Raw genomic sequence first — 13,053 nt, forward strand, 5'->3', positions numbered from 1 at the left:
ACCCGTATCTGCCCAATGCGATGGCTGTGATTGGTTCATCGAGTGCTGCATTGATTGGCCGAGAACCAAGCATGAGTATGACACAATCGTGATATCGCACAGAAGGGTGTGAGAAGAAGGGGTTTGGGTTCCTGGAGGACTTGGCTGACTTTGCTGTCAGCTACAGGCTCTACAGTAGGGATGGGCTGCATCTTAATGGGGAGGGTGAGGCTGTGCTGGGGGAGAAGATAGCTTAAAGGTTGATGGAGTGTTTAAACGAGGGACCACAATATAATTTATTTACACCTGTCATTAAATAGGAAGCCCTATCAGGGAGCGACAAAAAAAACTACACTTTAGTAAAGCAAAATTTGATCAGCTTAGAATTACTCTTCGCAACATTAATTGGGACAACATCCTCAAAAATATCAGTACAGACAACAAATGGGAAAAGTTCAAAAAATCCTAATTACCTCATGTGCGCAGTTCATACCCTTTAAAAATAAAAGAACTATAAGTAGAAGGAAACTAATGTGGCTAGACAAGACTGTAAGGGGGGCAATAATAAAAAAAAGAAAGCATTTAAATTATTAAAACAAGAAGGCAGTGAATAAGTGCTAAACACAGAGAAAAAAAGAAATTATGTAAGCAAAAGATCAAAATTGCGAAGGAGGCAGAAAGACTGATTGATAAAGAAAGCAAAAATAACCCTAAACTATTTTCCAATTATATAAACGGTAAAAGGATTTGCACTGAAAGCACTGGACGTTTAACCCCTTTGTGACCAAGCCTGTTTGCGCCTTAATGACCTGGCCAAATTCTGGAAATCTGATGTGTCACTTTAACATAGAATAACTCCGTAAAGGCTTTGCATATCCAAGTAATTCTGTCATTGTTTTTTTTGCCACATATTGTACTTCATTTAGGTGGCTAAAGTAGACCGATAGAATTTATGTATATTTATTAAAAGCACCAAAAGTGGGAAAATTTTGAAATAATTGTAATTTTTTCACATTTTCAACTAAAATATGTCAAATATGTGCAAACATACTGTACAAATTTTTAATATAGGGTTCTCTGTTGCGGATATCCGCAGTAAAATAGAAAATATTCCGTTCTGTTTTCTGCGAGTGGAATACGTAATTACGACCCACTAATGTGAGTGGAATTGTGTAATCCAATGCAGTTCATTGATCCGTGTATTACGGCAGAACAAACATGCAGAATCTGTAATTTGTATCCAGTCCTGTGAGACCGGCCTAAAAGATTGCTACCTTTTAATCACGTGACCGGGGACTGCTCAACGAGGCCCCTGGTCACTACTCCAGGCTCTCAGCTACCTTTTGGTAGCCAGGAACAAGAAGATTTTAGATTTCCTGGGCCCTCCCCGGCTCCTGTGCATGTGTCCATCATTTTGCTGGCAGGCGCATGCACAGAAGCCAGGAAAGGTCCGTAGAAGATGATCGCATCAGGATTTAAATGCGGAGGTCTCTAGTAAGAAGTTTCATCTCCCCTCACCGACTGTATCGATGAGGGGAGATTAAATTTAAAGTTTTTTTAAATTTTAACGTGATCGACATTATCCATTGGATAACGGCAATCACGTGACCAGGGACAGCATACCGCGCCCTTCCCCATAAAATCTCAGCTATGTTTGGTCGCCAGGAGCATTAAAATTTTAAATACAAATACGTGAGGGGAGATGAAACTTAAACTTTTTTTACTTTACATGATTATGTGCCTGGGGACCGCATACCACGGCCCCCAGGGACATCTTCTTGCTCTTGGCTACTCATGCTAGCCGGGTGCTGGGAGAATTTAAATCTCCCGGGCTCCTCGGCCTTCTGCACATGTGCCCGACATTTTAGGTCTGGTGTGTATGCGCAGAAGACAGCATGAGGTCCTTGCAGGACAACAACACTGCGGTACATCCTGGAGAACAGAGGTGAGTGGTGTTTAGCTCCCCCCATGGATCTGATCCGTGAGGAGAGATGAAACTAACTTTTTTTTTAACTTTAATGCAATTGCTTTTATCCACTGGATAACGGTGGTCACGTGACCGGAAGTTGCTCACCATGCCCCACCCATGACGTTCTAGGCTCTCTGATTTTACAGCCCTGGGAATTAAACCCCAGACACCTAGGACGCGAAAACACATATGTGTGGTCACTAGGGGGTTAACAAACAATGCTGAGAAACCATAGAAAATGATGGGGGAAGGCAAATCTATTAAAGTTTTTTCTCAAGTGTATTCACGAATAAAAAGGAAATCTCACATGAGATGCAGGGGGATAAAACAAACTAAATATCACATGCCTAACGCTGGAAGAAGTGCAGAGCCGGGTAAAGAGGACTAAAGTCAACAAATCGCTGGGCCCAGATGGAATAAACCCAGGGGTTTTAAGGGAACTGAGTGACATGATAGATAGACCGCTATTTCTTATATTTAGGGACTCTATTGAGACTGGGGTTGTATCACTGGATTGGCATATTGCCAATGTGGTTACAATATGCAAAAAGGGTAACTACAGGCCAGCAAGTCTCACTTCAATAACTGGAAAAATATTTGACGGGTTTCTGAGAGATGGCATCCTGAAAAACCTCAAGGAAAACAATGGTATACCTTCTCATCAGCATGGCTTCATGAAAGGTCGATCATGTCAAACCAATCTGATCAGCTTCTACAATGAAGTAAGTTCTAGGCTGGACCTAGGAGAGTCTATAGATCTTGTAGATCTGTATTTTTCTAAAGCATTTGACACTGTGCCGTTTAATAGGTTGATTTATAAAATGAGACAGCTCGTTCTGGGCAAAAAGGTGTGTATCTGGGTAAAGAACTGGCTCAGAGATAGATAGCAGAGGGTGGTAATAAATGGTCCGTACTCTGATTGGCTGACCGTCGCTAGTGGGATGCCACAGGGTTCAGTATTAGGCTCCATTCTGTTCAATATATTTATCAACGACCTGATAGAGGGACTGCACAGCAAAATATCAATATTTGCAGATGATACAAAATTATACAATATAATCAATACAACGGAGGACAATGTGCGGCTACAAATGGACCTGGATAAGCTGGGGGCTTGGGCAGAAAAATGACAGATGAAGTTTAATATTTATAAATGTACGGTTATGCACATGGGCAGGAAAAACTGGTGTGACCAATATACGCTAAATGGGGTACTGCTAGGGAAAAGTGATATGGAAAAGGATCTGGGGGTACTAGTGGATTGTAGACTTAACTGGAGCCCTTCACAGTATACGGGGCTCAGACTGACACATATACATATAACACTTATACCTCCACAACTATAGAATATAATTTTAACAGGATGGGGTAATGCCTGACAAAGAGTGTTGAAGTGGACGGGTATACCAGGGGATATTCTCAGTGGAGATAAATCCCAACAGAAACACTCTGATGTCAATAGGAACAGACATATCTATTGAATGATAAGTCAGTGAAAAACTGACTAGTCAGTAATGATTATGTCTGTCTCTCTATATCCAGTCCAAAAACAAAAGGACAGATTATTGCCCAACTAGATAACTTTCAAGGCCAATCTTGGTAGAGAGATCAAAGGGAGCCCACACAATAAACCCCTAGTAAACTAAGATAATGTCCCTTTCTAGATACTCCACTATAACCTATCTACACTAAATGATAGGACTAAATGGTTTGTCTAATATATACCGTTGGTCCAAGAAGATCGAGAATCAGACCAATGTTGTCCAAAAATTCTTCCGTCTTATTCACGATTAATTTTATGGTTCAAAGTTCACAATTCATTTCATGGTTCAACGCGTTTCACTATTTGCATTGCATAGTTCTCCATGAGTCATCTAAAAGCTCTATCACGCTTAGAGCTTTTCTGGACCTTGTTGTCTTAGACTTAGCTGTTGTAGCGATTCTATGGTTGTGGAGGTATAAGTGTTATATGTATATATGTCAGTCTTAACCTCGTATGTTTTAAATACTATTAAATAAAGATCATTTTAAGTGTCTTTACTGTGAAGGGCTATTAGATTTATTAATAGACTTTTTCTGCTCCAGTGAATTTCCAGAGTTAACTGGAGCAATCAATGCCAGTCAGCTGCTGCAAAAGCTAATAAAGTCTTGTGGTGCATTAAAAGAGGTATAGGGGCGAAGGACGAGAACATTATTCTTCCACTATATAAGGCACTTGTAAGGCCTCACATGGAATACTGTGTACAGTTCTGGACACCGGTGCTCAGGAAAGATGTTGCTGTGCTTGAGGGGGTTCAAAGAAGGGCAACTAAATTAATAAACAGAATGAGAGGAATGGAATACCCAGAGAGGCTACTAAAACTGGGATTATTTACCCTGGTAAAAAGACGGCTAAAGGGCGATCAAATAACTATGTATAAATACATGAGGGGACAATACAAGGATCTCTCCCGCAATCTGTTTATACCCAGGACTGTGACGGTAACAAGAGGGCATCCTCTACGTCTAGAAGAAAGCAGGTTTCATCACCAATATAGAGGGGGGTTCTTTATTGTAAGAGCAGTGAGACTGTGGAACTCTGCCTGAGGACGTGGTGATAGCAAAATCTACACAGGCGTTTAAGACGGGACTAAAGGCCTTTCTAGAGCGCTATGATATTAGAGGATATAGACATTAGGTGATCAGCGGAGATGTTGGTCCGGGTCCTGGAGTCAAGAAGAAACTTTCAAATGTTGATCCAGGGATTATTCTGATTACCATTATGGAGTCGGGAAGGATTTTTCCCCCCCAAATGCGGTAAATTGGCTTCTGCCTCATAGGTTTTTTTTTTTGCCTTCCTCTGGATGAACAAGAGCAGATGGACACAGGCTGAACTAGATGGACATCGTCTTCTTTCAGCCTAACATACTATGCTACGTTTCCCATTGAAAACAATGGGAAACACTTGCTGATCCTTTTAGCTGTGCAGGCAAGATCGCCTCTTCGGTGAAGTAATGGGAGGGGTTTTTAACACAAAAACTACTCGCCAATGGGCACATCGCTCGTTGGCGAGCGCGATATCGAGTCGACTTTTACAAACTCGATATCGCACTCACTCATGTGAAATAAGCCTAATGCTATAAAATGGCAGAATTTGTTTTTTCTCCCAAAAAACTGAAAGTAAAAAATTATAGGCACCAATAAAAACTACAACTTGCCATGTAAAAAAGCTCTCATATAGCCATGTCGTTGGAAAAATAAAAAAGTTATGACATTTGAAAAGTAGAGATGAAAATCCCCCAAAAATCGTCAAGTCCTTAAATTCAAAATAGCCCATTCCAGCTGTTCTGGGTCAGAAATCCACACATTTGACAAAAATTTTCATTTGAAGATGCCGCAGATCCATGTGGATTAGCCCTATTTAATGAGACTAATGTGCGTGTGGATTTTCCAAAGTGGAACCTTGAGTCTGGAAGTGAAATGTCAATTTTGGTATGGATTTTGACATAACATGGATTTTCTGCAGTGGAAAATTTGCCCTATTTCTGCTAAGAGCGTATTCAGACGACCGTATATTGGCTGGGTTTTCACGCCCAGCCGATATACGGCGTGTCTCTGCAGGGTGAGGAGGCTGGAAGAGCCAGGAGCAGTGCACTGAGCTCCCGCCCCCTCTGCACTATTTTCAATGAGGAGAGGTGGGATGGGGCGGAGCTAATTCCCAGAATTTAGCCCCACCTCCTCTCATTGCAAATAGTGCAGAGGGGCGGAGAGGAGGCAGAGAGGGGGCGGGAGCTCAGAGCACTGCTTCCGTCTTTTCCAGCCTCCTCCCCCTGCAGAGAGAGACGCCGTATATCGGCTGGCGTGAATATACGGTCGTCTGAATCCATCCTAAAGGTACCTTAGTAATCGGTTATTTCTGTTTGCACCATTGAAATGAATAGAGCAGCATTCATTCTGACATCTGTGGGAGTTGTAGCGAGCCCCCCCAATCAGACTTTTATCAGTATCCTGTGTTATTTGTATTGCAAAACATAAGATTATCGTTCAAAATAAGCTCAAACTATAGTGCGCGCATATCGTTACGTCTAAAAGCGATCTAACGACTGAATGAGTAATAGGAATTGTGCGCCTCTTGTTAGTCGTTCAGTTTCAGCCGGCATACAAACCACTTTTCGTTATGTCTAAACGCTCAGTGTATCACATAGGGATCTGAAGTACTCAACGAGAAGGGATCAAGTGTCAACGATGATCTACCTAGCTAAGGACTGCTGCACACTGGCGAGGGCGATAGCGGGCTGTGATTCACGGCCCAATATCGCCCTTGCAATCCTTCTGAAAACCCCTGGATGCGAGGCGTTTCTCCTAACACAGCTGCGGCAGATGATCGCGATGTTCTCCCAATGTTTTCAATAGGGGCCGATGCTGTTGCCACCGGCAAATAAAAACGTGTAAAACCCTGGGTGCGACAGCCTCACATCATCGCGGGGCTGAAGGTATCCCCCGCAGCAGCGGTCACAGCCGCGACAGGGGATCGCAATCTTCTCCCGTTGATTTCAATGGGGCCGATGCTGCAGCCCATTGAGAATATTGGGCGCTATCGCAAAAAGAAAGGAAATGCTGCCATTTTTTTCATGCAGCATCGCAATAGTGAAAAAAAAAAAAAAAAAAAAAAAATCGCAAATGACAATGAAACCATAGAAAATCAATGGTTTCATAATTTTGAGTTTTCACTCACTCTCGCCAGTGTGAGGAAGCCCTAAACAGGCTGAAGGAGCGTGACACGAGTAAGTGGTGACGTCTCCGACTTGCGAACTCATTCAAATAAAAATCGGTACAATGAAAGCTAAGAAAAGAAAGAAACAATGGTGCAACATCCCCCCCCCCCCCCCCGTTAATGCTACATCATATGTATCCCCAAAAAATACTAGTCCCACAAAAAAAAAACCCTCATCTACAGCTATGCTGATGAAAAAATAAAAATGCCATGGTTCTTGGAACAGGGCGATGAAAAAAAATAATAAAAAATTGCAGGTAGGGCACTAAGGTGTTCATATCTCCGGACAGCGCTGTTCATGGACGAACCTACTAAAATGACCACTACATTTTCAGGTAGGCCTTAATAAAAACGCTCAGTTCTTTCTGCTCCCCTCCATTAATGGTATGCAGAGAACACAATGCAGCAGAGCAGGCAGTGACTACGGCGGCGCTCTCTCAGTCACCGCTCTGTGGAGGACGCGGACTGATGACGCTCCATCACAACGTGTAAGTTCCACGTCGTCAGGATGTATGAATGGGAGGCGTGGCCGTCTGTCCGGGGGCGGAGCTCTGTGCAGAGGATCTATTACTGTTCTGCTTCATTATTCATGTTTAGCTCCACCCACCGTGTATAACCCACCAATGACCGGGCTCCCTCTCCGCACACACGGGTTCGGGAAGTAAAGCGTCTGGTACAGCTGGCAGCGATCGCTCCGGTAAGTAGTGCATTACATTCCCAGCCAGGTATGTCCGCTTGTCCATGCTGTGCTCGCTCCCTCTTCTCTGCCCACGGGAATCACTTGGTCCTATTAGTAAAAACCTCGCAAATTGCGTGTGTAGAATTAGGATCTATCACCTGTCAGCAGTACATAGTAGGTAAAGGGGGTCCCATCTAGGAGGTCTATGGCACCTCCTCAGAATATGGCATGAAAGCCCTATAAATAGGGGTCCCACCTGGACTTGCACTTATTGGGGTCTTTGGACCTTGTTCCATCTACCTGCTGCGACCGGGAACTTGGAAACGGCTTAACTGTCTTCTCTGCACTTATGCTCATTCACATCGGCGTAAGCGCATTTTGTTGCGTAAGTACGCTGGATATTTACGTGATCAGAAATTGCTTCTAACTGTGTGTTTTGTCCGTTTCTGCGGGTTTTGTGAGAACTATACTGTGTATTTTTGCATGGAAAAAATACACACAAGGGTCCATGTATTTGCTGCGCAAATGTACAGTGAATACGTAGGTTTCGGAAACTATGTAGAAAAGCTAGTTCAGCTGTTCCCATGTTTCCATCTGCTATTTCCCATCTCTGCCATGATTGTGTGAGATCAGAATACCTCTTTAAGGCCAGTTTGACACAGGTGATAAAGTCGTGTGATGCGAGAGGGAGTGAAAACGCAGTATTATGAAACTAATGCTTTTCAATGGTTTCCTTACCATTTGCGATGTTTTCACTAATGTGATGTGGCATAAAAAAAAAACGCGACATGTCCTATCTTTCTGTGCCTTTTTTTTCTCTCCTATGTTTCCATATGGGGCCTCCTTTTTATCACAAAGCGCAAGCTTGTGATTTTTATTTTATTTTTTTCACGCAATACGTTTTTAATAGAGATGAGCGAGTAGTGCCTTAGCTGAGTATCTCCCCGCTTTCCTCTAAAGATTCGGGGGCCGGTGACAGGGGAGTAGCGGGGGGGGGGGGGGGGGGGGGGGGGGGAGAGAGAGAGAGATCTCCCTGCTCTCCCCCGCCGGCCCCCGAATCTTTCGAGGCGAGCGGGGAGATACTCGGCTAAGGCACTACTCGCTCATCACTAGTTTTTAACACCAGGATGTCCTATTGTCTTTCTCACAAGAAAATCATCTGAGAAAATTGCAAGCGGCAGCAATGTTTTTGCGAGAAAAAACCGCTGTTGCTCAAAAATCACATGAACAAAGACGCGATTTTTGGTGTAAATTTCTAGTGGTGATATCGCGATCGCCAGTGTGGGACTACCCTAAGGCTTGTTCACATCAGCATTTTGTATCCTTTTATGCTTCTCCCTGAGGCTACCTACACATTGCGAGCGCGATATTGGGCTAAGAAACTCGACCCGCTATTGCGTTCGCCCACGTGTGTGTTCACGCCAAAGCAAGGCATGTTTCTCGAAAATTAGGCCATGTGAAACTGGGCATCTGTAATGCTCTGATTTGCCAGATGCTGGGTGGTTTGTATGGGCAGCTTTATAGAGGGGCAGAAGATGGACTTTCCCTCGCTAACTTGGAGTTGCATATCTATTTAGGGGGAAGAGTTGCGATAAAGGCCCTTTTAGATGCCCCGCTTCTCCTTCGCTCTCTCTCGAGCCGCCTGCTTAGACTGGCAGATCATCATTGAGAATCCGTTCACTGCTGACATTCCAACGATGATCCTGGTGAAACTAAACGGTGAACAAAAAGTGAACGATTCTCGTTTGTTCTTAAGTCGTCAGCTCTCATTTAAATCGAATGATTATTGTTCACTTTCGCACATTTTAAAACATATTAGATGTTCTAGACCTCTCCAGTGCCACTGTATCCCCAGAAACACCAAAAGAACAATAGCTGAGGTTATCTCTACTTGTTCTGCCATGCTCTCCAAGATCAGACACTGAGCGTCCAAGACCAGACACTGAGCGGCTCCCCAGATAAATGGTGGGATTTATGTAATGCCACCGCAGACTATTGTCATCCAGAAGATGTCCTTATCTAGTGATAACATGGTTTTGTATAGGATTGAAGGGAATAGATGGGAATAAAAGTTGTTGCAGATCATTAAATAGGAAGGCAGGGCAGCAGTGTACCTTGCTGACTCATCTCTTCCACCTGTACAACCCCACCCAGTAACGCCATACAGGATATCAATGTATTAGTACAAGAAGGCACATTCTGATAGCACACATAAAGGCCCTTTTACACAGGTCAATGATTGTGACCAAACCTTCGTTCAAACTAGTACCCTGCGTAAACAGGGCAGCAATCAGTTGGCAAATGAGAAAACACTCATTTGCCAACTGATTGGCTCATTGGTGCTGCCAGAAATACAGCATAAATATCTGACAGCTGGGGAGCCAATCACTGGGACTGCCAACAATCCCAAGTCTGGTGACCCAAACTTTCCATGTGAATGGCTGCTGCAGAGGAAACTCCTAACTGTCCAGAGCTTTCCTTGGCAGAATCCATTTTTTTTTTTGATGGGGGTTCTGGGGCAGGACCTGGGACAATCACTCAATCGGAAGGAAATCTTAAAAGAGGTTGTCTTTAGGCCACTTTCACACAGCCGTGAAACTCATGCAAGAATTGTGCGTTGTGAAACGCACGAATATGAATCCTATTCTTTTGAATTGAGTTCTATACACAAGCGATGTGGCATGTCTTATCTCTTCCGGTTCCTCGGAACGCATTGTCCATTGGTTTCAATGGGACCTTTAATGCCGTGCGATGTGCATGCGAGTGCAATGCAAGGTTTCCCATTGAAATTAATTGGAGAACCTTCCGATCCTCTCTCGCACTTGAAACTTGCATAAGAGGATTGTAGTTTCGCAGATGTGAGGCGAGGCGTTTGTCTGAAAGATTCCTTGGATCTTTGGGTAAAATGCGTGCTATTGGGTAGAGTTTTATGGTCCAATATCGCTCTCGCTCGTGTGTAGGTAGCCTTAATGATACAGCCCTTTTAATCATTTTATACTGGATGTAGGCAGTAGGTTTGTTTTGAGGACCTTGTGTAAAGGCCCAGTTAGACACAACGGTTATCGCTTAAAAGCCATCCTTTGAGCGATAATCATGGTGTCTAAATGTGCCCATCTTTCAGTTTTCTGCCGAACGACTGTTTTCAGTTCTGCCGAAGGATAGTTTTCAAGCTGGACCGCACACTGTGTTTCCCCCAGGGAGCGCTAATAACACTGTATCAGCTGTTCTCAGCTGTCAGCCCCCCACTGACAGGTCAAAGTGAAAGTAATCAGGAAACAGCTGAAGGTCTGTTCTCTGAATACAGCTCCTGGCAGCTCACACACTGCTACTTGGTACTAATAGGCATTAGTGCCAGGTAGTAGTTTATGCAAAATGATTGCGCAAAAGCCATCTTTTAAATGATCATCTTTGTAATGTAAATGCACCCTAAGGGCTTGTTCATAACGATCGTATATCGGCCGCCGTTTTCACGGCTAGCCGATATACGCTACATTCTGATGCATTGGATTCCAATGCATCAGATCGCACAGATGTATTTCTGTGGCGTAAAAGCACCCGGCCAGCAAATATAGCACCGGGCGCTTTTACACCGGGCAGCAAAGATAGTCCTGGAACTATCTTTGTGCCCGGAATACGTCGGCCGCTGCATACGTTCCTATGGGAGCCAATGACTGCTAACCTCACTCCCCCTTTTCTCCTTCTCCTCTCCTCCCCTCCGGCTGTTTGCAATAGAAGGGGCGGAGCTAGCTCCGCCCTACTCCAACCACCTCCCATTGGTGACTGCAGACAAGGGACGGTTGCTTAGCTCCGCACCCATCTCGCCCACTCCAATTGCAAACAGCCGGAGGGAAGGAGAGATAAGGGGAGGCAATAGCATTGCGGCCTTAGCATATATGCGCCGAGCCCGTGCCATCTGAACGAGTGCACAAATGTTAGATTTCTGCGCCCGTTCACGCTTTTTTTACGGCGCCGGTGGGCGCACGTAAAACTCATACGCTTGTGGAAAAGAGCCCTAAGTGTGTAGGTGCATTATTCATATACACAAACCTTTACACATTCTTTCCCTTAACTCCTTCTGCTGACCATTTCCAGGAACACTACTTTGTGTATTTTAGGACTATTACAGCTGGGGTGGGTTTGTGCTTCTTTTTAACATTATACAGTAACCTTTTTGGGATGGTTATGTTCTGCTGCATTCTCATTAACTAACAGAAAAAAAAATTCTCTTCCCTTATTTTCCAGATCTGACTAACAATGGCGAAGAAGGTGCTCGTAACAGGAGGTGGTGGCTACATAGGTAGCCATTGTGTCTTGGAGATGATCGAAGCTGGTTATGAACCCGTAGTCATAGACAATTTTCACAATGCCATTCGAGGTAAACTGGAATATGCAAACAATATCCAGTATTTTACGTTGTGCCTCTTCTGTTTATAGTGAATTAATGTGATTGTTAGACGTATATGTAGAAGATCAGGAGATGTCAGACTGTTGGGCTTTTTTTAAATATGGAAAAAAAATGTAGAAAAACATAAATTTACCATAAAAACGTAATTTAAACAATAAGTAATTTTCTGATGACCCCTTTCCTTTTAAGTTCCAAAACACGTCTGGTATTAACGGATTATGAAAATTGTCTTGTTGTTGGAGACCCTGCCTGTAACTGCAGAATATGGGCTACATGGTCCCTTCTGCCTCACTTACATTCTTCTCTACCCTATGATCGCCAATCTGATAATACTGGCATGCCAGAAGGCAAAGGAGCTGCACAGATCAATGGGAGGGTGAAAATCATCAGATACTTAGAAGAAAGACCGAAAAAAATGGTGTTAAATCAACTACAAGTCAGCTTTTATTATTTTGGTTTGTTACATGAAGACAAATAAATTATGTCTAATGTGTAAGTACAGCACTCCAGAGGGGACCCGGGACACCTGACACACGTGGGGAGCTTGGAGGATTAAGTGTTGGCTTTGTCACGGTGGCACTTACAGACTCCTTTACCTGAGGCATAACACGCAGCCAAGGCCAGAGTGTAACTGCAGATCACCAAAGACACCCCTAGGATAGGGAATGCCAATAAACCGGATAATGGGGTAGTAGTTATGATGGGTGACACCACAGTTCCTACACACTGTATTCTACACGGCAGGGAATAATCAGACATGGGTTTTCTAGTACCTCTGGTCCCCAGGAACGGTTAGGGCCCGGTATGAACTTTACTTGTAATAACTTCTAGCAAACAATTATTACACGGCAACTTGGGTACAATATTTACAGTGCAGGTAAGAACAGAGGTCAGGGAGGATACACAGGATGAAACCGAGTCCTACAGTCCAAGTTATCTGTCATATACCGCTCCTGGACAGGGAGCACTCCAGAGGAGGAAGGGGGGTAGGGATCACTCCACAGACACTCTGGCAGCAATTATTTTGACTTTCAGTATGTGCACCCCGCACTTGGAGACGCGTGGGTGTAACTTGATGGCGTACTTCTACGCAGGAATCCTAGCTTTGGATGGCCGCATGAGAAAACTTGTAGACTTGAATTTGTACCTCTGCACTGGGCTCGTGTTACAGAATTACTTACGAATGGCTTGCTCTCTGATCTGGGGCTCACTCCATTCATATCCAGAACACACATTCTATGGCAGGGGTTCCCAACTCCAGTCCTCAA

The 13,053-nt window shown here is 43.9% G+C and overlaps 1 protein-coding gene across 1 annotated transcript in view; it reads left to right on the forward strand.

Moving 5' to 3' along the window:
* The first annotated feature begins 7,319 nt into the window (after positions 1 to 7,319).
* Positions 7,320 to 13,053, forward strand: part of GALE (UDP-galactose-4-epimerase) — a 20,888-nt gene continuing 15,154 nt past the window's right edge. Inside the window, exons 1-2 of the mRNA XM_066574094.1 lie at positions 7,320 to 7,398; positions 11,623 to 11,755. Coding sequence (XP_066430191.1) covers positions 11,635 to 11,755 — 121 coding nt within the window. The 5' untranslated portion in view covers positions 7,320 to 7,398; positions 11,623 to 11,634. The remainder of the gene's footprint in view (positions 7,399 to 11,622; positions 11,756 to 13,053) is intronic.

This window comes from Eleutherodactylus coqui, chromosome 1 (genome assembly GCF_035609145.1).
Source record: "Eleutherodactylus coqui strain aEleCoq1 chromosome 1, aEleCoq1.hap1, whole genome shotgun sequence".
NCBI classification, from domain to species: domain Eukaryota; kingdom Metazoa; phylum Chordata; class Amphibia; order Anura; family Eleutherodactylidae; genus Eleutherodactylus; species Eleutherodactylus coqui.